Genomic DNA, 27,313 nt, shown 5'->3' with positions numbered 1-27,313 from the left:
AGCTATATCTTAACAAATTTATACCTTACATATTATTTGTCATTTTTTTGTATTTTTCACAGAAAGAGATCTCCATCTACCATGACCAGGAAGCATGTAAACATTTTAATGTCTATATAACATTCTGCCTTATTAGATCAGAAAGATTTACTATATTTTTAAAATTAAACAGATAACCTTTTTGTGTTAGAAGTCACTTTATTCTGAGTATTCAGAGAAATTTTACTGTTAAGAATTTTATAGGGGCCTCCCCGATGGCGCAGTGCTTGAGTACTGGGTTGCAAAGCTGCCTGTGGCCTCTGCGGCGCCGGTTTGATCCCTGGCTGCTCCCCGGCCACTGGAGAAGGGTCCCACATGGTGCGCAGACCTCTCCTGCATCCCTCTGCTCCCCTCAGCCGAGTACTTCGGTCCTTCTGCCTATTGTGTTCTCAGCTCTGGCTCTGGTAAATTCTCTCACCCTCCCGCTCTTCTGACTGTACCCAGTGCTTGTATAAATAAATAAATAAATAAATCTTAAAAAAAATATATATATAAAATGTTTAAAAAAAAAGAATTTTATAGATAGGTTAGACATGTAAGAGACTCTGGAAGCCTGTTTTAAAAATTTACATTTATAATTATTCGCATAAATTGTATAATTACATGTTTATATTTCTAGGCTATCATTTCTCTTTTATTGAAATAGAGGCATATAACTAGTGAACTTAAGGTATTGTTTGAAAACATGTTTAAAATTCAGTTTGAATGTAATCGGGTAAATATAGTTCACATTTTCTGGACACCATCATTATATCATTCTGAAATGATCTTTCTGTGTAGTAGATGAAACACATTTTGATTTTCAAAATTGCATTTTTATTTAAGACTCTGCATTGAATCTCATTTTGTGTTGGTCTTTATTTCAGGGAATTCCATCTATGTAATTCCTTTAAAGTATTCCTTATTGAGGATAAGCTAAATACCATGTTGATACAGTGCTATACTACATGACTTGTACATTTAAAGAACCAGAGCTACTGCTCTGTGAAAAATAACAACTTATAAGCATCTCCTGCTCAGGTCTTTGTTCAGGAATTCCTCTCTACCTTCTACTGCCTGGCTGATCTCTGCATACTCAGTAATACCACTGATGTGATCCCCTCTTGATTTTCCTGTCTTAATTTTCCTGTTTTTTTTTTTAATTCTCCCCAAATATGCTGTGTATGTCTTTATGTGCTAACATGTTATATGAGTATTTGTTGATTTCATGCTCTTGAAGGCACTCTAGCTTGTTTTCATCATTGTGCCTGGATACTTGTAACATATTACATTACTTATTCCTTTAAGCCTCAAGTTACAGTAGGATCCATAGGGAAATAGCTTACTTCATATGATACAATCATAGAAAAAATAAGTTACTTAAGACTGTGAAAAATTTTTAATCCAAGTAGTCTGGATAGTTGTTAAAATCAACATTTGGAGTCACACTATTTACTTTTGTTAGAATACATCTATCTGATCGCATAAAACCTCTGATTTCCCCACTATTTCACTATTGTTACATGTACCTTATAGGGGCTTAAGGTGATATCTGATCATCTTGATGAAATGTATTATTTCATGTTCTGGGGCAGCATGCTTGTTTCCAGATGAGAGATTCTGTTGACTCCTGGTGCATAACTTGATTCATTTTCAGGTGAAAAATTAGGAAGTTGTTTTGGTTTCCTTTGTATTTCCTGAAAATTTCATATTAAAGAAGTGTTCTATAAAGGGTCTGTATTATACTGATCTTTAAATAACAGCTGCGTTAAATCCTTTCCTCCTCTGACCTCTACCCCTTATTGTAATAAGAAACATGTGGGTTCTTGAAAGGAACTGAAAAGCTTGAGCTTTTAAACAGAATAATGGAAGTCATTTACATTAGTCATGGTTACAATTATTCTCCATAACTTTCAAGTCAAAGAAAATCTCCTTGGTGTGCCAAATGTAAGAACAATGAAATTCCAATTTATCAGAGTCCTAGTTGAAGATTCTGATTTAATACTTAAGTAAAAGAAGAGTAGGAATAGAAGGTTATTTTTGGTAGTTAAATTTCTCCATGGTCTGTAAGAGAGTCTATAACTACTATTCAAATTTCATAGACATGATTTTCATGTTTTAAGTCCTTAATTTTCCCATTATAAAATTAATAAAAACTTACATGAATCTGAAGCATGGAAAAAGAGGAAGAAATATCACCCATAATCTTATCACATAATATAATTGCTATCAGCAAATTAGTATAATTATTTGGTCTTTTTCTCTTATGAAAATGTGGTGGTATAGAATTTTTAATACTTGGTTGTGATCATATATCTATGTCCATATGTGTTCATCATACTTTAAAGTATTCCATATTGAATACCTATATAAATATATTTTGTGGCATAAAATATATGTAATTTATATTATAAATTACAATATTTATCATCATAATTGTTTACATGACTAAACAATAGTTACTGATTTCCTATAACCTGGTGAGGAATTTGGTGTCCCAGGAGGGGCTTCCCTCTGTTTCTGCTTCTAAATCAGAATCTCTTCTGTCATACAAAATTCTACATATGACACTGACCCTTCTTTACCATCTTATCCCTCACTGTCACTATAGTCAATTGATCTCCTTGATGCTTGTCCTCATTTGTGAAGGTTTTGATGACCTTTCTCACCTTCTAGAGTTCATTGTGATCATGGCAATTTTATATTCATAGCTTTAACCCGCCCAATGATGTTTAATTCTTTGACATTAATCTTGATGACCTCTACCTCTAACTTTCTCTCTATTCTTGTGGGAATACCTAGTCATGTCAGGAAACTTCACTTCTGAAATCTTAAATCCCCAAATCTCATTCTTTTACTCCTGTTGGCCAAGACTTTTAAAGAAAGCATCTGTTCTTTTTCTTCATGTATGACTCAGTTCTCCTGTCCCCTGTATTGGGCCCTCCAAATTACTGTGCTCCATTCTTTACTTATCTGACATAGAGTTTAACAAGGTCTATCTTTTCTTTCACTCTCAATTTCCTTGTCAACTTTTAAACCCTTTTATCCCTTTACACCTGATGTACAAAACCTCAATGCAAATGTAATCCAATTATTACTCTTCTCTGTTTCAGTCATCAGCTTGGATATCACTCAACTTGCATATTAGTGTGATTCCAGACTTATGCTCTCCATTCTCAGCTAAACCATATGTTCTCTGATCCATTTACATGAAGTATTCCCCTAGCACTTAATCACTTATCTTTCCTATTTCCCTCAGTTGCCTTTCCAAGCTTTTGTTTCTTTTCTAAGAAAGACTTTCCAGCTTCCATCTACCTTTAATCCATCCAGCAGATGACAGTGCCCCCATGAAAATATCAGAAAACAACTTTACAACTTTAACAAGCTATATCTACTAAGGTTCTCTAACAATTATAATCCATTGTGAAATTGTGGCCATTTTATTATTAAGATTAAAAGGAAAAATAGGAGCTCAGTACCACACAATCATTTCAACAGCATGTTAGAAATCCTAGCCAATGTAGTAAGATTAAGAAAATATATAAATATTATAAATATAGAAGAGAAAGAGTACTGTAGAAGAGAGAAGAATTAGAAACATGTGTCAATACAATTTTTATTCAGAAACAATATGTTTGCAGGTTACTGGAGGAAAAAAAGTAAAACTTACTAAAATGACTTTTTGATATTGACTGGTTCATGTAGCAAAGAGATCTATGACCCTGATGAAAAACCACATTAGCCAGATTTTTTTTTTTTTTTTTTTTTTTTTTATAGAGGCATGTTTTATTTATTTATTTATTTGTTTGTTCATTTGTTTTGTTTATACATGCACTGGGTACAGTCAGAAGCGCGGGAGGGTGAGAGAATTCACCAGAGCCAGAGCGGGGAGCAGAACAGGCAGAAGGACCGAGGTACACTGCTGAGGGGAGCAGCGGGTGGCAGGAGAGGTCTGCGCACCATGTGGGACCCTCCTCCGGTGGCCGGGGAGCAGCCGGGAATCGAGCCGGCGCCGCAGAGGCTGCGGGCAGCTTCGCAACCCAGCGCTCTACCGCTGCGCCACCGGGGAGGCCCCTAGCCAGATTTTAAATCTGTGTATGGTAATGGCATTATTGTCGTTATAGTGAAAGGAGTGGTGAAATATATGGGCACCCAAAGGGAAATTTTATTCCAAACATCAGTTCTGGGAATAGTAATAATAATAATAATTGAGTTTCATTTAATATTTTTGTGATACATGTAACCTCTAATTATGTATTTAAAAAAATTTCGGATGCTCAAGAGAATTTCAATATTCTTGGAAAAGAAGATACTTTCCTATAATCCTTCCTCCCTCCTTCCTTTCTTCTTCCCTTTATAACATAAGTTTAATAACTTGCAGATCTTGTTTACTAGGTTTTTGTTTTCTTAAGTCCTTGACTCTGCTCAATTAAAATTCACATTATGTTTAAGATTTTTAACACATGTTATTCCATTATTTAATGAAACCAGTAAAAAGTACAGGCTTTTTTAACTTTCATTTTTATTTACTTTTATTGAAGTAATGTTGCATCATACTAGTACATAATTTTCAGGTGTACAATGCTAAGAAACAACACATATATAGCTTTTCTCCTCTTCCTCTTCTTTCCTCAGCCCCTCTCTGTTTATTGTTATATCCTTCTTATCTTTCTGGTTCACCTTGATTTAACCTTGGATTTATTTCAGTTGTCTTACTAAGCCAGAAGTAGTAATAGGGCTTGTCGTCTGTCTCTTCATCCCTCATCCATCCTTCCATTCATACTGTCACAAAGTTCTTTAATCTTACTGTAGATTTGAAATTTCCACAAAACCTATTTTAATTTCTAAATGTATAGTGAAAATAGCACCTATATTTATTTCATGACTATTACTTCAAGAAGTTGTAGTTTTGAAATATTTACTTCACGTTTTGCCTAAAGAATATATATCTTCATTTCCTTGACAGGTGGTCAATAGCAGACTTTGACATTGTGCATAAAGTTTGAGTGAATAGGTGGGGATTTCAGATAAATTTCCAAATAATCTACATATTTACTCTCCAGAAGTGCCTCTCCTCAAACCTTATGGATCTCATTCTTAAACCTCTTTGGGGTTATAAAAAATTCATAAAACCCCTCTCTTCTCTCACTTGGAGTATCTCCACTAAATTCATATTCCCCCATGAATGATCTCTTTCCAAAACATGGAAGGTGATTTAGTCTTTTATTTAAATTTCATTTTTCGGGCCTCACTGGTGGCGCAGGGGTTAAAGACAGCGCTATCAAGCTGTTGCCAGCCACTGCAACATGAGTTCGCTCTCCTGCCAGGGAACTCATCCATGTGGTGCAGCAGACCTCTCCTATCTCACCTGCTGCTCCCTTCAGCAGTGTATTTCAGTAGATTTGCCTGTTCTGCTCCCCATTCTATCTCAGGTGAATCCTTTTATCCCCCTGCACCTCTAGCCCACACCCTTGTTAGTCTATGCATAAATAAATAAACCTTTAAATAAATCATTTTTTTCTTATAATTTTTTGGTTTCAGGAGAAAGTAAATGTCACAAGCAGTCAGCTAACCCTTTTCAACAAGAACAGTTCTACTAAATTGTTATCAGAATTAAAATAAACATTAACTGGAAATGAGTTCAAAATTGGGTTCAAATCCCCATTCTAACATATGTAGTAACCAGTTAGATGTCATCTTCAAGAAATCATTTCACCTGCCCAGGCCTTAATATTTTCATAATTAAAGTTAAATTTTACTAGACTATGAGAATTAGAGAATATACAATGAATTCAATACATACTGGATATATCAATGAATTTATTTGAAAAATATAACAACTTTATTGGAATTCTTGAAAGATTAGTGTTCTTTGTGTTAAATGGTATTTATTTGAGGGTATATCTTAATTAGTAAATTAATACGTAAATCTTTGACAAAAGAGCATTAGTGATTTCAGATTATCATTTTTACTAAAATTTAAAGCAAAATGTCTAATATATTGATGGATTTTTCATCTTAAATAATATTTCACTGTCACTATAGTCAAACCATCTTATTAACCAAGAAATATTTAAAGGAAATATTTCCAGTATTCCAAATATCAGTTAACTGCATGTCATATTAAAATAATATTTTTAAATTAAAATAATATTTAACAAAATTAAATTTCAAAGTTTTACAACTCAAAATTTAAGATTGAGAATATCCTGTATGTAATTCATTTTATTTTGTGATATTGCCGTGAATTTCACTTCATGTGACTTCAACAATATTTAACATAATTACTACTTTCTAAAATACTTTTCTATGTTGCAACTATTCATCTATCTTACATGACAATGAAAAGTAGTATGTAAAATGAATTCTTCAGTATGCCTTTTAAGAATTGGATAATCGATAAAAAATAACTAAAATATGAAATTGAAAAGCACCTTATACACATGCATTTTCTCCAAAAATTCCATCTATAAGAGCTAGATATCACTTTAATATTTACATATTTGAGTGGAAAAGTTGTGATTCTTTTTTCTAATCCTTCGCATAAATGTTTGCATTCTGATGTGTGATAATTAATATTTATGTTTTCTAGGTATAGCTTACTTGAGTGGAATGTGTAGTGAAAAAAGAAAATGCATTATTGCTGAAGACAATGGCCTGAATCTTGCATTTACTATTGCTCATGAAATGGGTCACAAGTAAGTAAAAATTCTGAGTGCCCTAGTTTTGTATTTTATATTATTAGATCACAAGCATATCTTGTATTTTTGCTTTAGTCTTCAAGTTTTTGAAAAGTAGGAAAACAAGAAGAGGTAGAGGTCATATAAATTTAAAGTATCTTCTGAATGTTGCAACCATTTGTGAAATGTTGACTAAAGTCTTATGACATGATTACAATTTTTATCAGGATAACATCATGGCACATGCTTGTTTTCACTACACTTTTCTAAATGATGTAGATGTTGCAATAGTTATGATAGTACAAACTTGTGAATATTCAAGCATCCAAGAAAAACGTGTGATACATATAAGTAACAATACTGCCAGCCTATGTTTTTTAGTACCAGATACAGAAAAGGAGTTTTCTGCATGGTTTAAGTAGTAATATATCTGAAAGAACTAAATTAGACACACAATCAATCTGCAATGTGTAGATATAATTTCATCTTTGGTCTTTCAATCTTCTGTTGAGTGTTCAGGAATATAAGGAGTTTGTTTTCAAAACAAAAGAAACAGGAAGATAAATATATGTGAAAATCACCATCCTTTAGGGAAAGTTTACAATGGAATAATCTCATTCAATATTGTACCCAGGAATGAAAGGATTTAGATTTTTTTTTGTTTTTTTTTCAAGATTTATTTTTATTTATATAATAGCTGGGGTACAGGCCAGAGGCGGGGGAGGGTGAAAGGATTCCCCTGAGACAGAGTGGGGAGCAGAACGGGCAGATGGACCGAAAGCACTGCTGCGGGGAGCAGTGGGCGAGATAGAAGAGGTCTGCCACACCACATAGGTGTCTCCCTGGCTGGCTGGGAATCGAACCCGCACTGCAGAGGCTGCAGACAGCTTCACAGCACTGTGCTCAACCTGCTGCACCACTGGGGAGGCCCAGGATTTAGATTCTTAATTTCAATGTAATTTTCATAATTTAGAGATATTTCAGTTTAATCATACTAAGTAAAACCATGTGCACTACTTGAATGAAAAATTCTGAGAATGATGTTCAGAGGCAAGAGGTTATTGTTAAAAATTTTAAGACAAGTACAATTAATCATAAATACAGTTCTTATAAATTAAGGAAGGGCAAGTTTCTTTATTAAAATTTTCACTCTTAAGGTGTGCATTAACAGCTTGCTATACGAGCAATCTGAGTACGTTTTCATGAAACAGACATTAAATAGATTGAAAAGTATCCTGAATAGAATATTCAGTTTAATAGGTAATTTTACATTTTTTAAAAGCCGATATGTCCGAATTAATTTCTTTAGTCTCTGTTGTATTTTAAAATGTAGAAAGAGCTCTTACTAAAGAAACCAACCATATTACAAGTTACTTTGTTAACATGTAAAGGCTCCATCAAGAAGCTACAACTACTTAAACTGGAAACTAAATGAGATAATTTTAAGGAAAGGCCACTTCAGCTTTATGTAGCAGAAACATTGGTTTATGACCAGAACTTGGTTTGGAATGGCTAAAATGGTAGTAAAATATTATTTTATTTGACTTTTATAGCGCTGAACCCAAAATCAATAGATTTGTGCCAAAAGTATGTGTAATGCTTGATGGATTAAGACCAGGACATGTGATATATGTTGAACTACTTAGTTGCTAAAAATTCCCCTTACCAATAAGCAATGTGTGTCTCAAAAGTAGAAGCTAGTATTTCTTGTTGCAGAGAGTAAAAGATACTAGCAGTGAGAAAATTGGTCTTTCTATAAAAATAAATAGGTGAAAGTTCATCTAAATTGTATCATCACCATGCAATGTAAGATATAAAGCATAATGAAAGAAAGTGTAGGAAAGAAATTCAAAAAAGATGTTCAGATACACAAAGAGGGAAAGTTTTCATGGAGTTTATATACTTATATCTGTAGCTTCCGTGTATGTGCATACACAGAAGACAGACTTTTTGAGGTATAATTGAAAACTACTCTAGTGAAATAGTTGTTTTTTTTTTCCTTTTGCATTTCTTTCTTCTGTAGTTACTTCCAGTAATTTTCCTAGTAAAGGAAGAAAATGAATCATAATTCTGCAACCCACAATCTTTCAATTGCAGAATCATTCTATTTAAATTTGTCAGTTCAGGAATACCTCTGTAATCAACATGAAATGGGTCCAAACTGATTTGATAGCTTATTGTCTTGAATTTGATTTCTGTAAATTCCCAGAGCAACTGCACATATACCTGGAAAAGTCAAAATTCACCACCAAGTATTTAAAAAAGGACTTGCGGGAGTGAAAATTTGAATAATTAAAGAAAACCACTAAGTTACTCTCTTTACTATCACAAAGGAAACTTAAACAATGTCAACAAAATGTATTGACTTTTTCCTTTGGGGAATTAACTATTTAAAAAGGCTTATATGTAACTATATACAAAAGTCTGTTAAAATCTCTAGCAAGAAAAAGAAAATAAAAAACTTATATTAAGATTTTATGATTCTTGCTCAAAATTGTTTTCCTTTCTAAATAATAGCTCAGGAAATGTTTGTTTCTTGTAGCTAAGTTTCAAATAGGGAATGTTATTATTGGTTTTGTTGTTTCTACACTAATAAAATAGAAATTGAGGTCTTCATTAATTCACTGTGGTAAAGATTAAATCTTTGTATGCAGGGCCACCTTAGAAATTTTTCATTAATTTGATAGGATTTGTTGAGCAAACAGATGTATGCTCATACTCACTATATTATGTATATATATATATATATGATCTTTATGATCAATTTGTTTAAGTTACCTTGTTAATTACAATGAAAGGCTGGAGATTTAAATCAGCAGAGCAGGGAAAAAACCTGTCGGTCCAGGAGACGCACATACTTCCAACTGCCCTCTCCCAGTATAGTAATGCAGACTTTACTCAGTTCTTTCAACAGTCTTGTGTAAAAATACAGAGTGTATTATTACCAGCCAGAGATGCTAACCTAAGGCTTGGTGTCCAGGATTTTTATTGGAATTTGATCAGATAAAGATGGTTAGTTGCCCATAAGGCGAACCTTCAGTTTCCATCCCTCCTAGAGGTCAGTTGACTGTGAGTCAATTGTTAGCATAAGTTATCAGGCATGATCAAGGGGTCCCAGGTAAACAAATGCTCTTATCACGCAAGATATTCTAGGAACTGAGTTTACCTTCCAGAAGCCAAATACAAAATTTTTCTTTGAAATATACAAGTTTTGAACCACCCAGACTTGTAAAGTTAACTCTTTACTGCACAATTGCACAATATTTTTAAAGTCTTACAATCTCACATTTGTATTGTTAGTCTATCTAATAGAAATAATATCTTATTAACAGACATTGTGCTAAATATTATATATTCATATCTAATTCATTTTCACAAAAAATTAATGTTATCATTTTACACATGAAGAAAGTGAAACTAATAGATTAATTTTTCAGGAATTCTTTTGATATTGAAGACATACTTTTTGATCAAATATAACTGTTAGTTACTGACCTTCATTTTTTTAGTAGTCAGAGCTCCCAGTTACCTTGATAACTTTTTAAATTAAAAGTGTTTTCTCTTTCTAAGATTAGGGAAAAAATGTCCACTTTCTCTCTCTCTCCCTATCTCTCTACACTTAACACTGGAAGGCCATCTACTCGATTTTTTATATTTGATTTTCTCATGAACTGCTCATTAAATCTTAACTGTTCAAAATCAGTGTTGATGGAATAAGGAGTTAGGTCAGAATGTAGCACACTGCCTGCTTCATTTAAAAACCTTGAAATAGAAAACAAAAGTCAGTTGATCTTAAGCTGTGTGCTTAGTGCTATAGGAGATTTACATTCTAGCACCAGCTACTTATCTACATCCAAATCTATGAGAGTCCACCTAAAGGCATCCAGCACACAGAACACACTCTGAGTAGCCCTGCCACTTATGCACTTACCCATACTAGTCCTTATTGCAGAGAAGTCTCGTTTAAACTTGAGACAACAGCTTTCTTATATTAGTGTGAAAGATGGTCTGTCCTTGAATTGTGTATTGCTGTCGTCAAATATTCATTAAATGCTTTTTTATTTTTAATGAAGTATTTGTAAATTCCGTGATGCAATCCATTGCAGATAATAGATGTTGCTCTTTTGTGCAAATATTTATTGCTGTTTAGGACTTTTGTGTATACAGTCACCCACATGTGCGCGCGTGCGCGCACACCCACGCACACATATATCACATTGTTTTTTTCTTTAGGATGACAAAAAATTCAGTCCTCTATGAATTCCAATTAAATGTAAAACCGTCCCATTAATATCAGGTAAGCTATTACTAAGATTTGGCAACAGGATTTAGCTATCGTAAATTATATAAGTTTCCAGGAAATAATAATATTAAAGATGTTTTAAAGATTTATTTATTTATGCATAGAAGAACTGGTTGTAGGCCAGAGGTGCGGGCGGTGAGAAGATTTGCCAGAGACAGAGTGGAGAGCAGGTCAGGCGAATCGACTGAAATACACTGCTGAGGGCAGCAGCAGGTCAGACAGGAGAGGTCTGCTGCGCCATGTGGGATGGAACTTATGTCACAATGCCTGGCAATAGCTTGATAGTGCTGAGACTTTTACCCCTGCACTAGCAGGGAGGCCCCAAAGACATTTTTAATAACAGGAAGGTCCCAAAGATACATTTTCCCCCACAATATCCATGCCTTTATTTTATTTTTTTTGCATACCAAGAGTTTTAAGTTTATTTGTTTTTATATTAATTTTTTTTATGTTTTACATCATTTTCCATTTTTAAACAATATTTGCTTCCCTCCACCCCCTCAGGTGTAGTTCCCATAGAGTTTCCTTCAATGCACCCGTGCATCATCACCTCAGTCCCTTGTGCTCCTCCCTCCCTCCCTCTGATCCCTCTCCCTCCTCCTCCCCTGCAGTATGTCTCTGATTTATAATTGTCTGTTTTTGCTTTGTTGTCTACTGTACTGTTACTATTTTTTTACACTGATGTCTTATTTGGTTCCTCTATATTCCTGCTATAAGTGAAACCATCCGATATTTTTCTTTTTCTTTCTGACTTATTTCATTGACCATAATTCCTTCAAGTTCCATCCATGTTGCTGCAAGTGGCATGAGTTTATCTTTTGATTGCTGAATAATATTCCATTGTGTATACATGCTACATCTTCTTGATCCAGTTATCTATTTTTGGGCATTTGGGTTGTTTCCAGGTTTTACCTATTGTAAATAGTGCTACAGTGAACATAGGTGTACAGGTGTTCTTTTGAATCAATGTTTTTGTGTCCTCCACAAAGATATTTTTAATAACATAGCACTGTGAGCATTTTGTGATTTGGTCAAATTTGGAGATAGATTAACAAGCCTTTTCATTAGGCTTAGTATATTGAGACCAAAGACTTCAACTCCCACCTGTAGAAGGGAGTCAATAATATTTGCTTTATTTTAGAAATGATTGCAAAATCTCATACAGCTAGGGCATCCCAGGTGGCGCAGCGGATGAGCGCTGGGTTGCGAAGCTGCCTGCAGCCTCTGCAGCGCCGGGTTCGATCCCTGGCCACCGGGCGAGGGTCCCACATGGTGCGCAGACCTCTCCTGCCACCTGCTGCTCCCTTCAGCAGTGTACTTAGGTCCTTCTGCCTGTTCTGCTCCCTGCTCTGGCTCTGGTGAATTCTCTCACCCTCTCGCACTTCTGACTGTACCCAGTGCTTCTATAAATAAATAAATAAATAAATAAATCTTTAAAAAAAAAAAAAAGCTCATACAGCTAATAAGTGCCTTGAGTAGATGTTCAAAGCCAAATTTGTTCAAATCCAAAGTCCATATTATTAATTGCTCTATTATTCCAGAAATGTTGAATGGTACTTGTAGCTAACTTAATTATGCTGAAATTACTTTTGGATTCACTGTATATTCTCTCTCCTTATCTTGCCTCTGTGCCTACTTCACATATGCACCCTTTTATTCTCAACACTGAAACTACCTTAGAGTTCTTATAGTGTTCTAGTGTATCACTTACCACACCACAAGACAATGGCATCTTCTACTTTCTCTGCTTTACTTGCAATCTTCAGTAATTATCTCCTGATGATCATAATTCATATACTATATCAAAAACTATTTACCACAGGAAGTGTCCAGGTGGCCAATCTCTATGAAGCACTTGAATGACATCTTTTTAAACATTTATATGTTCATCTATTATTTATGTCATAGACTGTAAGTTCCAAGAGGTAATTAACCGGATCTATTTTTTACTATCCTGGGATTCTTCATGCTTTTGATAGTGCCTAGTATGTATTCGACTATATATATATATATTATATATAATATATATATATTTATATATATAAATAGTTGCTTTATTATATCAATTGTCATGTAAAATATTCTTAAATATAAAATGTCAGTGAAAATTTACTAGAGAAATGATGCTGTGTGCATATTGAATTGCTTGGTAATCTTTTATTGTATGAAACTTAGTAAGCTTCAGGTAAAATTTTCTGAAAAGTAATATTGTGGGTTTTTAAAATTGACCCAAGGCCATAGAGAGTGGGACTTCATTCCAGTTGCATGCACAGAAATGAATCCCCACATCCTAGGGTCGCTCTCCCTGAGGTCTTTTTCATAGTAAATGGAAGCTTCATTCTTCTGGTTATTCACCCAAAACTGTGATGTTTGTTTTGAGCTATCTCTAATTCTCTTTGTCGGTATTCAGTTCATCAGCTTTTGGTTCTACCATCATAATACATCAAGAATCTAATTACAGCTAACTAATTGCCCTGCTACCATACAAGATCAGGTCACCATCACTGCACATCTAGATTGTTATGGTAACTTCCTAAAAGATTTTTGCCTAGCCCTTCTCTTTCATATTACATTAAACAACCAATAACCAAAAAATGTATATATCTTAAGAAGAAATACATGTATTTATAAATTTACAAACATACTTTAAAAAAACTTAGATCAAAGAAGATCAAAGAAAATCATTAGGGAAACCAAAGTATTTTCAGGTTTAAGGAATAAACCTGATATACTACTACTACTGAGTAGTACTATACTACTACTGAGCCAGTTTGTACTACAGATAAAACAGCACAAAGAGGCAAATGAGTAGCTTTAATACTTAGGTAAAAATTAAATGATGAAATTAATTTTATAATATAAAATTTTATATTGTAAAAAATAAAAAGCCAGAAAAATAACAAGATAAATTGGAAGAGAAAAATGAAACAATAGGAACTGATAAGAAATGCAGTTAAAATGAACAACAAAGGTGAAAATAGACTAAAGAAAATGCAAGTAAAATTTATAAATATAAGATTTATCAGGGAAAAAAGGCATAACCCAAAATTATGGGAAATGATAAAAGGAGGCATAACAGAATGCAAATATTTAAAATATAGTTACAAAATACACTGAATACTTCCATCGCAAAAATTTAAATATGAAATTGAGAAAGTCTAAGAAAATATACTGTAAGGACATAAAGCTCTGTAGCCCCTTAAAAAAATTGAATTACCCAAAGAAAACATCAGTGCACACAGAAAAATAGGTCCATAAGACAAACAATAATGTTAGTACTTATCTAGTATCTCAAGAAAATGAAAGAACCCTCCAACTCACTTTTAGAGACTAGTATTGATAAAATATGAAAATAAAAAGGGTCAATTATAAATAAAGAAAATAAAAGTACTTTCTTAATAGAAAATGATGCTAAAGTAATAAACATTTCAAAATAAAGTTTCTCTATAAACAAGCAAATGTAATACATACAAAAGATAAAGTTGGCATCATATAAGGCTAGGAGAAGTTACTTATCATTTAAAAATCTTTAATTAAGAAAGCAGCAAACGTCTTTCTATATCTACTGCTATATTTGTACTGGCGATTAAAACAAGGGCAGGATGCCAGAAAAATAAATAAGGTTAAGAGGTGAGAATGAAAAAGTAAGACTGTTTATTAACACACATATGATAGCCTACATAAAAACATGGTATCAAGTAAAAGCAACTGTGCAATTAATTGATATGTTTAATAAATCATTGGATGTAAGATAATACACAAAAATTGACTTAACACAAACCCAAACTATAATTAAAAAGAGCAAAGTAGCAAAAACAGACAATTACAAATCAGAGACATACTGCAGGGGAGGAGGTGGGAGAGGGATCAGAGGGAGGAGCACAGGGGACTGAGGTGATGGTGCACGGGTGCATTGGTGAAGGAAACTCTATGGGGACTACACCTGAAGGGGTGTGGGGAAGCAAATTTTGTTTAAAAATGAATAATGATGTAAAAAATTAAAAAAAATTAAAAAAGAGCAAAGTACTTACTGTAACACTAGTAAACACAATATTCATAGGAGTAAATCCATAACAAAACAGGGAAACATACACCCTTGTGAAAAGCTTGTTGAATAAGCTTTCAATGTATCAACAAAAATGCCATGTTTATGAAGAAAGTGTAATATCTTTCAGATGTCAATTATTCTGTTAATGATTTAGAAGTTCCTGGAAATTCCAATAAATATTTCATCATGGCTTTATTTGCTGCCAAAAGATTTCCAAAATTTACATATATAAGTGCAAGTAGTCAAAATATTCTTGGAGGAAGAATTATATAGGAATGTTACCTATCAAAAGTCAAAACTTATGATGCTGTAATAATTTGGACATTTGTGTGTAGAAAGACTGTTAATAGAACAAAATAGTTATAAGTAGACCCATCGCTACTTAAATATCTGATATGATTAAGAGACAGTGGAAGACAACTAGAGAAAAGTTGACTTTTTAGAAAATATGGTGGTGCAATTAATTTCCACATTTATAAAAATGATATGGAATATCCACACAGATCATTTCTAAAAATCAATTTTGAATAAAACAAAGGCTGATATTTCACAGAGAAGCATTTTAATAGGAAATATATAAAACTGTAAGATCTCCAGATTAAGTAAATTATAATTTCAAGGAAAAATATATAGCAATCAATGATTAATCACAGTGAAAGTATTTGCTCTATCTTGACAAAGTAATATTTTCTCAGTGTAAAAAGAGTTCATGTAAGTCAATATGAAATGACCAAAGGTCAAAAAATGGCAAAGATTATATCCTTAGTCACTCCTGATTTATACCTAGCTTATAATATTTATAGAATGCAACTTAGACCACAAAGCAATTTTACTTTTCACTATTGGGTTACAGAAATGTGTTATGTAAATTTAAATACAGGGCTGATTGTGAATAGAGACGTTTACCTCATTTTGCCAGCTTTGAGAATAATACATTTTAAATAATTTAATTTATATTGCTGTTTCTTTGCTTTTCTGGCTTATGGGTTAAACAACTTGCCTTCTGCTGACGTGGTAAATCTAGTCCCATTACTTTAAGGTGATATTTAGCCACTAGAGATAATAAAGGACTTGGTCATTTGGCTCAGTGCTGTCTTTTCTTAATTACAAAAAGTGTCCTTTTTGGGCCTCCCTGGTGGCAAAGGGGTTAAAACCAGCACTATCAAGCTACTGCTAGCCTCTACAACAGGAATTCAATCCCCTGTTGGCCAGGGAGCAACCCAAGTAACACAGCAGACCTCTCATGTCTTACCTGCTGCTCCCCTCAGCAGTGTATTTCAGTAGATCTGCCTGTTCTGCTCCCCACTCTGTCTCTGGTGAATCATCTCACCTCCTGCACTTCTGGCTTACAACCCAGTTCTGGTATGCATAAATAAATAATTTTTTTTTTAAAAAAGTGGCCTTTTGAAATACGTCATAACCTTTGAAAAATAGTATGGACATAAAATATTTGTTTTGAAATCACTGTATGATACACTTTTTGTAATTTGATTTAACACATTTATCATAATATAACATAAATAGTATAAAAAAGTAACCAAAAGCGATAGATATCTGTATTTTTGTAAGTTAAAAATGCAATTGATATACATACAATTTATTTACTGATTAAAATCTCATGTGGTAATTAGATTGTCTACTTTGTAGGGATGTTGAATAGGTAAAATTACATAAATTAGGAGAAAGTACTATGAACCATGCTATTTCAGAAACAGAATTGTTTTTTATAAATATGACTGTCTTTTATTTTTTATTTATTTTTAAAAGATTTGTTTATGTATACAAGAGCTTGGGTACAGTCCAGAGATGCAGGGGGTGAGAGGATTCACCAGAGACAGAGTGGGGAACAGAACAGGCAGATTGACCAAAGTACACTGCTGAGGGGAGCAGTGGGCAAGACAGGAAAGGTCTGCTGCGCCATGTGAATAGCTCCCTGGCCGACCAGGGATCTAACTCATGCTGCGGAGGCTGAGGATTGCTTCATAGTGAGGTGCTTAACCCCTTGAGCCACCAAAGAAGCCCAGAAACAGAATTTTTTGATATGGCCAAAAATGTATATGTGTTTGTGAGCTTTGGCTTTTCTTTGTTTTGATTTTGGTTTTGCTTATGGAACTATGCAGAAAGGACTAATCTATATTACTGAACAGTGGTGAAAAGACATAACTTTTCCATTAATAGTTTGGGATTTCTCAGAACTGAGAGGCTGATGAGTCAATAAATATACAAAGTTAGTTTCTAGAAGAAAATAATTTTTAGGGTTGCCACTATGTAGTTTTAAATATTGCTAGGGAGTCAAGAATGAAAATACCTTGATCCTAGTCTTTGAAAGCAATGCCATTTAGAGCCTCCCTGGTGGCGCACGCAATTGAACACAGTGCTGTGAAGCTGTCTGCAGCCTCTGCAAAGCCAGTTCAGTCCCCTCCGCCTGAGGAGATACCCACATGGTGTGGCAGACCTCTCCTGTCTCGCTTGCTGCTCTCCTCAGCAGTGTATTTCAGTCAGTCTGCCTGTTCTATTCCCCACTCTGTCTCTGGTGAATCCGCTCACCCTCCCGCACATCTGGCCTGCACCCCAGCTCTTGTATAAATAAGTAAACCTTTTAAAAAATGCCATTTACATACATACTCAGCTGGATTTTGTTCCTGTATAGAACCAAAGGTAGGTTAGGACCTGGTTATGACACCACTTTTACAGTCCAGTCATCTGGGATCCAGAAAAGAAGGCAGTTGAATTCCAGAATTAGAGAAAATTTATTAGTTTGGGTCAAGGAATATCAATGCCTTTACTAAGTAAAAGAGAATACAGTTTGATGACTACATTAATATAGATGGCAAAAATATATTTTTACTGTTTGGTACATGGTGTTATTTACTAGATGAAATAAACTATGCGGGAATGAAATAAATTATATATTAGTCATGAGTCTGTGTTGAAGTCTGGTTATAAACCTATAACCAGTTCATGCAAGTTTTAAAGTCGTGGGTTAGAAGCACCAAATCATTCTTTAGGACTATTTAATCTGGTAGTTCAGTAAGAAGGTAGCATATGCCCTATCTGGAGGAGTCCTTTTCAGAATGGAATCAAAATTTTGCCTTTTGTTTTGCATTGATGTGTATTAGTAGATTTACTATAAGAGAGGATTTAGTCTAAAGTGAGAGTCAATAAAAGAAATAAATAAGAAATGGAGATAAAGGCCATCCATTATCTTCTAGTTCTGTTAGGATGAGAAATACATGAAATAATAACAGGTGGCTACAATAGACCAAAAGCAAATAATCCTCTTTTTTACTGCTAGAAATATTGTGCTTGTTCAAATGTTCAGAATAATTATTCCATAATTAATATTCCTTGACCATAAGATTGGTAGAGGCTACCTATAAATTTACCATCCTTTCACTGTACTCTTCAGAATTGCTTTCAGAAAAGTTACAAGTATCTTCCTCTAACACACCTGCTTTGTTTTAGGTTAGAGATAACCCAATGGGCAGATGAAAGAGAAAGCTTATTGGAGATATACTGACTTGAACATGAATTTCTTGGCATGCCAGCATCTTACTGAATGAGCCTTAGGCAATTCAATTTGTCTGTACTAATTTTCTTCATCCCTATATTCTGGATAATATTCCTCTTGCGTTTATAATTTAGGTTGGTGATGCTCTAGTTGCATGGCACAGTGGTTGACACACAAAATGAATGAATGATAGTAATAACTAGTAATACTATAAGTGTTTTCATAAATTTGTTAATGTTAAAAGATGTTCATCCAGTGGTGGTTCATCTCTCTGGTCCTTCAAGGGGTGGTTCTATTTTCTTCAGATTTCACACTGCATTAGCAGGTAGTGTGCTGATCATGGAGATTTTCTGTGGATCACTAACTTGGTTTTGTATTTATGCTTTATTTAGACTGTCAGTGATGCCACCCAAGTAATAGGTAGTTTGTCCATGTTAATAATCCTAGTGAAACTGCAGACAGCATGGATGAGGCCTGCATTTTTCTCCAGATGCAGGTTTGGAGGTCTTAGTAGATGGGAGAGGGGAAAACAGTCATCCAGCTAATGAATGGCCATATATGAAGTGGCTTTTTCTTTGTATTCTCAAACTTAACCTTGGAAAATGTATGGTCTAGAAAAAGGCCAGCCACCTTTATTGAGCAGATCATGTATAGACTCATTAGGCTTATAGTTTCTCTAGTTAGTAAAGAGATCATAATTCTAATCCTCCATCTTATTACAGAATGCTTAGTTGCTCCTATGATTCTGTATCAGTTGATGTGTAGACATTTATTTATAGGTGTTGAACTAAATAGGTCAAGGAATTGAAAAGAAAATATAACAGTTCTTGTTATCTGAAGAGTTAAATTCTAGTGATGACGGTTGACATACAGTGTTTAAAACTCACCGCAGTAGAGGTATTTCTGTATGTCATAGGTGCCATGTATTTAAAGGCATGGAAGGATCATGAGAAATATATGCTAGAATTTATTAGTGATTCCTTTAAGGAAAATAAATTCTTATAATGTGATGTACTTTTGTAAATACAGAACTGGGGAAAGCATTCTGAGAAGAACTGTAAGTTCTAAGAAAAATTAGGTCAATCTACAGATTGCCTAAAAACAAATAGCATGAAAATTTTATACTGTAGCTGGCTCAGAAGTTTGCATCAAAATCCCCTAGAATAGGGCCTCCCTGGTGGCATAAAGGGTTAAGTTTCAGCACTATAAAGCTGTCAGCAGCCACTGTAACACGAGATAGATCCCCTGGCAGGGAGGTGACAAGCATGGCATGGCAGGGCAGACCTCTCCTGTCTCACCCGCTGCTCCCTTAGCAGTGTATTTCAGACAGTCTGCCTGTTCTGCTCCCCACTCTGTCTCTGGTGAATTCTCTCACCTCACCACATCTCTGATCTACACTCCAGCTCTTGCTCTTGTATGCATAGATAAGTCCATCTTTTTCAAAAAATCACCTAGAATGTGTTAAAATGCAACTTTTCAGAATAACCTCTTTTGATCTGTTGGGATAGACCCCTGGAATCTGTCTTTTTCTCAAGCCATCCTCATATCCTGTAATTCTAATATATGCACGTCGTGCATTATTAACATTTTCATTTTCATTGTTTGCCGAGGAAGATGAAAAGATTTTTCCTGGGAAACTAGCTCTTTTGTATTAATATATTCATAACAAATTATAGTAATTAAAGCATGGTTTAATGAGGCCAAGTATTAAGTCAGAAAATCAGTCTGGCAGACCTTACAATCCAGAATTGAAGAGAAACAATTTGTTTTGATTGATAGTAGTGAAAGAAAGGGAGGGGAGTGGACAGAGAGTATAAGGAAAACATAATTAACAGGACCCAGGCATCTATGAGCTAAGAGAGGGTAAGGGACAGTGTTGCAATCCCAGTAGTTAATAAACTCCTTATGACAAGGAACCGTATCTTACTCAGTTTTCTGACTCAACGTACCTTAGTACGTTGTGGGTTCTTAATAAGTGTTGAATTACTTGATTAATATATTACACATCATATAGAAAATTCAAGAGAGATCTTTTTTTTTTTTTTTTGCTATCTCTGTTTTAACCCTATAATTTATCTTCACCTTATTGCTGACTTGTTTTACATTGCCTTTGGCTTCACTAACAGAAGTATGTATTTTTTTTTTGTGCAAATTGAAATGATTTGAAATATAAAAAGTAACAAAAGTATCTCATATTTCCTAATATCAGGCATTTTCCCCAATGAGAACATAGTAGTGAAGGTGCATCAAATCAGATATAGTTACAGAATTATGTGAAATTGTCATCTCATGGAAATATCATCCACTCTCAGTTAGAAATTGCGAAGTTTCCTTTTTAAAATTATTTTTCCATAGAATATATGTGTTTTGATTGGAAATATATACCATGACAAAATCGTGAATGCATCCAGAATAAAATAGTTTACTCTTTTAAAATATTAGTGTTTACAAATCTCATCCTTTCCAAATTATCTCCCAAAGATGTGAGTGAATTCATTAATGTCCTCTTCTCTGACTCTTTAGACATCAAAAGGGACCATCTTCAGAATCCAAATGTTTCTCCAGCTTTCCGCAGGATATCACAAAACTTCCTGGCAGGGGCTTTTAAACAAGTTGAGAACTTTTATAAGATAAAAATATTTTTTCAGTTGACTTGACAACCATGTACAATATTAGTGGAGAGTTTATTTGCCCAAGGCTCTTTGTCAAAATGAATTTAAACCGAGATTATTAAAATGCAGCTCAGTTGCATGGTGTGAGCAGAGGTGTTGCTCATGTCTTACTTGGAGAATGTTTTCCATTTGATGTGTATGAGTTGGTTAAAGTGCTAGAAATATAGAGGTACATTACTGCTAAAAGAGAGGAGACATTTAAATTTTTTTAACAAAATAATAAATCATATGTATATGTATAAAAGAAGAGTTTTGATCCAGAGAATGAGAAGCACTCTATTTCTGTGGTTTGCAGTGCTGTGTGACCATCAGATTGCCTGCATCTGTGTCACGGCCCAAACATTTAACTGACAGCTTCCCTCATCAAGGAAATAGAAGTTGTGATAATAGAAACATAATGGGGGTATTGTAAGGATAAATGATATCATTATTATAAATGATTAATATAGTGTGTGGCATAGATCAAGATTTTATTTCAGACCTGTGAAATCACTACTAAGCAATGTCTTCTGATAGTTCCAGACGTGTGGCAAGGAAAAAAAAAAAGAAAAAAATGCCTGTCCCAATTTAATGATACCTTCTCTGTTATGAATTAAACAGCTTTAGGAAAATTTCACTAATGGTAAACAATGCTTGAGTCACCAGATCTCTCCATGGCTATAGCTAATTCCTTACGTGAGAATCAGCATCCCAAAAGGAAAATGATCATCTGGATGAGAAGTTGTAATCTTCCCAATTTGGAAAATCACATTACACTACTTTGGGAAAATGTCCAAATTGCTAAATCTTGGAAACAGTTCTTCTCCACTCGAATGGACACATTATTTAAGAAGTTTTATTACTTATGAAAAAGACCAGTTGCCTCTCAAAAATAATAGCATTTGTGTATGGTTTGAAAGATTGCTCCACCACAGATGGAACAGTTGAGCGTATTCCACATGGCAGTGACTTGACATAACAGGGTCACCCAGAAACTGAGCTGTAGCCAGAATCCAGGGTGGTGGTGAGATAGTAGTGTTGGCACGGATTACACTAACCCTATAGTTAGAAATGCATTAAGGCATCTCAGTCAGTCTGTGAGATTGTGCCACCCGTACAGTTTCTTTTTTAACTTTAACATCCAAAGCGAATTCTTGCCATTATTACTTGTTTTTTCTCCAGTCCATGTTTTCGCCAAAGACAGCAAACAGAGCAGATTACTTTTGGTGATGTTTGTCGTTATTGGGATTTTTTTTTTTTTTTTGACAAATTAGAGTAAGATAGAATTTTCTTGATTTCTTTCAGTTTGTCAGGTTTACCAACGCAATAAAAAGAGTAAGCTGGGTTTTCAATGGTATTTCAAGCACTGTGCCAGGCATTTTATGTCATCTTTGTATAATCTTCACAGCTAGAGGGGTGTATTTCTAAAATGAGGACACTGAGGCACGTTTATTTCTTCATTACCATTTAGCTTCCTCCTATCATATGAATAAGGGAAACGTGTAGAATTCAGAGTTCTAACTCCATCATCTATTACTCTACTGGATCACATCATCTCTTGCTTTTATTCTTTAACTTCCAAGTATGAAAACCATTTTTCTCTCTATTATCTGTCAGTCATTCTATTAATGGTTCAATACCAACCTATTTAATGATATTAACTGGGCTTGGAAAGAGTAATATGATTCATCATATTGCTGAGTTATTCTAACCTGAAAGTGAAAAATGATACTCAGTAGTGTATTTTTAGCTTTTCTGGGCAATTTTTAAACAGTTTTCATAGTAAAAGTTAGAAAATATAGGGCCTCCCCGGTGGTGCAGTGGTTGAGCGCTGGGTTGCGAAGCTGCCCGCTGCCACTGCAGTGCTGGTTCGATTCCTGGCTGCTCCCTGGCCACTGGAGGAGGGTCCCGCATGGCACGCAGACCTCTCCTGCCGCCCGCTGCTCCCCTCAGCAGTGTACCTCGGTCCTTCTGCCTGTTCTGCTCCCCGCTCTGGCTCTGGTGAATTCTCTCACCCTCTCACGCTTCTGACTGTACCCAGTGTTTGTATAAATAAATAAATAAATAAATCTTTTAAAAAAAAGTACTTTAAATAAATAAATAAAATAAAAGTTAGAAAATATAGTGAACTCTTAATTCTTCATAATGTTAAATGTATCAGTTTTGAATCACATTTTTAAATCTAAATGAAATTGTTGTGAAATACTGTTAAATTTTATTTTTATTTTAGAAAATGTAGGTAATTGTGGTTTAATTTTGTGATTTCCACATCAGTTCTCTTATTAATGATTTAAAATACAGTATAGATATTCTTGTTCACCTTTTTTGTTAGTAAAGACCCCTTCATATATTATGTGGATTATTACACACTGAGTAATACTAACACTTGACTCTGTTGCCATGATCTCAAGGTAGGCATGACTAACTTGACTCTCTGCTTCTTCACTAGTAACCCTCACTCAGAATATGGTAATGGCCTTATTTTAAGAATTCTTAAGAGATCATATGAAATATTTTTACTGAAATAGAGACTGTATGATGAGTTCATTCAGCATTTAAACATGGGTTACAAGAGTATGATTCCAATAAGCCAGGATCTTAGCAAGATGAGTCAGTGTTTAATGATAACAAAAAAATTGAAAGGAGGTGACAAATGAGAGAGAAATATTTAAAACATAGGGCAAGGTTTGCCCTCAACAGTAAATAAAATAGCTTAGGAGAGGAAGGAATAAACGAAGACCTGATTTTTGATTTTGTAGATTGGTGCCTAACAAAGACACACACACAAAGAGGACAAATGAGAGAGAATAGAAGTGGAATTCTCAAAGAAAATATGAGTGGGTAAACATACTGTCACATTCTTCTAATCCATCCTTGCAGTGATGCCAAATTTGAGATTTCCAAATTAAGGCAACAGATTCAAATTTACTAGAAAAGACAAAGATGACCAAGAATTTCGAGATTTTCCAGGGATAGTTTGTAATAGATGATGACTAGAATAAGATGGTTTGGTCCAATGAAGCATATGGGCAAAACATAATGTGGTTTCAGTTTTGATAAAAAGTATTAATAAAGTATCTCCAGGCAAGATTAATAATCTAGTATGGTTAAATAGAAACTTCTTCTGTCTATATGTTTCATATTTACTTCTACATGAGAAATATAGCAATAGATCATTTTAATACAGGTGACCCAAAAACATGATTTTTTTTTTAATTTGGGAAATATTTTTTTATTAAATGAATATATTTAACTTTAGTCTGGGTAACAAAATATGCAAAATAAGATCTTAAACTTAATTTTTTTCTGACCTTTAAAACTAATTTCTCTTCCATTTTTGACTTATTTAGCTGTTAAATGATTCTAACCATTAAACATTGAAATATCTTAATGTGATTCTTAATTTCAATTCTGAATTAGCATGGGCATCAACCATGACAACGACCACCCATTATGTGCTGATGGTCTTCATATCATGTCTGGTGAATGGATTAAAGGACAAAACCTTGGTGATGTTTCATGGTCCCGATGTAGTAAGGAAGATTTGGAAAGATTTCTCAGGTACCAAGGTCACTTCCTATTGTTTCACTGCGATTGATTGTGCATGTTTCCTCTACCAACCAGGGAAGGTAGTACACTAGATTCTGCCACAGAGCACTGGTTTGCAATTTTGGCTCTTCCATTGACTCAGGTTATGAATTGGGATGTATCCTTTCACCCATCTGCTTCTTAGTTTCCACAGTTTCCAAATAAATTAATGGGCAAGAGGATTTATAAGATGGAAAAATTAGGATGAAGGGATGTGTCATGATATTTAATTGCCTCTTCAAGATTTTCTCAGTGAAAGTACTGTCATTGTTCATCTCATCTATTATCACAAAGAACCTCTTTAACCAGATCTCTGCCTTTCCATTGTGATATTTCTAAACTCTAAATCTTTTTTCAGTAATAAGAATCAGCATAATGATTGTCCTAGATTCACTTTTGGACCTTTAATAGCAATGACACTTAGCTTTGATGACTTGGGGGAAAAAATGAAAAAATAAAAAAAAAGTTTTATTTTCATCTTAAAGCCCTAGTTCCCTCCTTTTCTCTCTAACAATTATAAGGAGCAGCTGAAACAGTAGGTGATATGCAAAAGTGGTTAGAAAAAGTGAAAATGTAAGGGAGAGTGTGAGTTATTGTTTAAGCTATAAGTTAAGATAGTTTAAGCTATCCAGGATAAGAAGTGTAAGAACACCACCTACTTAGCTAAACTCACTTCACAAGTAAATTTTATAATTTTTTTCCATACAATTTAAAAATGACCAGACTGTTTTCTGTTGCATTAATATTAGAATTTACTGGCAGATACATATATAATGTTTATTATGTTACTATTACTATGCTCTGAAATATATGCAGTGTGTTCTTTTGAATGTTCTTTGTCCTGATATGTAATATATGTAATAATTGAGCATACCATCTTACTGATACTGTAGTCCTTCAGTAGGAACCTCCAACACATTCCTAATAGCATACATGATTTTATGTGGCTGCCTTGACATAAATCAGAACTCTGATTAAAAATCATTTTCTTCATGAGAGAAAAAAACATAGAAAAGTTTAGTAATAGCATATAGACCTTCTGTCAACATGGGAAAGACCGAGCAGGACCGAGTCACTCTAAAACTGTGATAAAATTTAATGTCATTACGTAAATGGGGAGTTGTATTACAATGATCAAGCATAAAAACATACTTTAATACTCACTTAAGAGTATCTTTCATATTTTCATTAAATTACTGAATGTAGTTGGTCTCCTATCTTCAAAAATTATTTTCAGACATGTTGCTCTCTGGGTCTGAATTTCTTCACCTTGTAAATGGGTGCAGTAAAAACTACCTTAGAGTGTTATGCTCATTAACTGACTTAATTCATATTGAAAGGCCCCCATAAACCAAAACTTTGTTAACTTGAACATAATTATTATCATTGGGATAGGTTTAAATAATTCTCACAAATGGAATAATTTCTATGAGCATTCAATAGAATTGTCAATAAATGTAAGAGCATATTTTAAAGCTCTGTATTGTTATGTTAATTACCACAACTTTTTCTTACAAGTTCAAAATTTTATACATATCTGTATATTGCCAGGTCCAAGGCCAGTAACTGCTTGCTTCAGACAAATCCCCAGAGTGTCAATTCTGTGATGGTTCCCTCCAAGTTGCCAGGGATGACATATACTGCTGATGAGCAATGTCAGATTCTCTTTGGGCCACTGGCTTCCTTTTGTCAAGAAATGCAGGTAAGGATTGTGTCTAGGTGGGAGTTTTAAAGTATAAGTCCAAATTCATTTGTTTAGAAGTACTGACTAGACAATGGGAAGTTGACTATAGTTTAGAGTTTGTGACTGAAACGTACCCTGAATCTTGGAAAGAAGGATTTTTCGAGAAAACTTTTCTGTATTTTTCCCCTGGCACTTTTAAATGTGACAGAAAATAAGGTGTGGGCGTATAATCAAATTCAGGAAGGAATGACCCAAGGATTTCTATTTCAAAAATGGCATGTAAGTCAGGGAAGTATTTGCATTATTCCAGATTAGTTTATTGTTTCTATTTTAAATCTCTCCCTTTCTTGCATGGTAAGTAACTTGGTAAAAATGTAATAAAATTGATATATGACTTGGAATTGTGGTGGAAGAGCTGTGTCTTTCAACCCTGGCAAATTTTCAAAACTATGTTCTATAGGAGAAACAAAAATTTCTAAATAAACTAGAGGAAAGGTGTAAATGTATGATAATGGGAAAGTTAGGAGAGCCTATGTATTCATATTCACATGGTCACTAATTACTCAGAGAGGCTACTTGCAAAAATAGAAAATCTAAAATCTGAAGGCGTGAGCATTATTACCTTCTTAATTGTAAAAATTTTAACTAGTTACTCTTCATTTTTTCTTTCCTTAACTCTTCCTCCTGCTCATCCCTATTTGCCCATCTCTTCCCATGTCTACACACACACACACACACACACACACACACAAACACAGTATTTCAGGAGTAAACTGATAATCATGTTTAGAGTGAACTGGTTCCTGTCTTTGACTCTATGTAAGCTTCTG

General features: G+C 34.2%; 1 protein-coding gene across 5 annotated transcripts in view; it reads left to right on the top strand.

The window, feature by feature from the left end:
• ADAMTS19 (ADAM metallopeptidase with thrombospondin type 1 motif 19) overlaps positions 1-27,313 on the top strand; it is a 294,164-nt gene that overhangs the window by 164,641 nt on the left and 102,210 nt on the right. For all 5 annotated transcript variants that reach the window (XM_037509412.2, XM_037509414.2, XM_037509413.2 and 2 more), the window contains 3 exons: positions 6,611-6,716; positions 24,632-24,772; positions 26,351-26,501. In XM_037509412.2, the coding sequence (XP_037365309.1) occupies positions 6,611-6,716; positions 24,632-24,772; positions 26,351-26,501 (398 nt within the window). The remainder of the gene's footprint in view (positions 1-6,610; positions 6,717-24,631; positions 24,773-26,350; positions 26,502-27,313) is intronic.

The sequence above is a fragment of the Talpa occidentalis genome, unplaced genomic scaffold (assembly GCF_014898055.3).
Source record: "Talpa occidentalis isolate TD23 unplaced genomic scaffold, MPIMG_talOcc4v2.1 talOcc4.13, whole genome shotgun sequence".
Lineage (NCBI taxonomy): Eukaryota > Metazoa > Chordata > Mammalia > Eulipotyphla > Talpidae > Talpa > Talpa occidentalis.
Note: the sequence above shows the minus strand (reverse complement) of the source record. Positions and strands in the feature narration are given on the sequence as shown.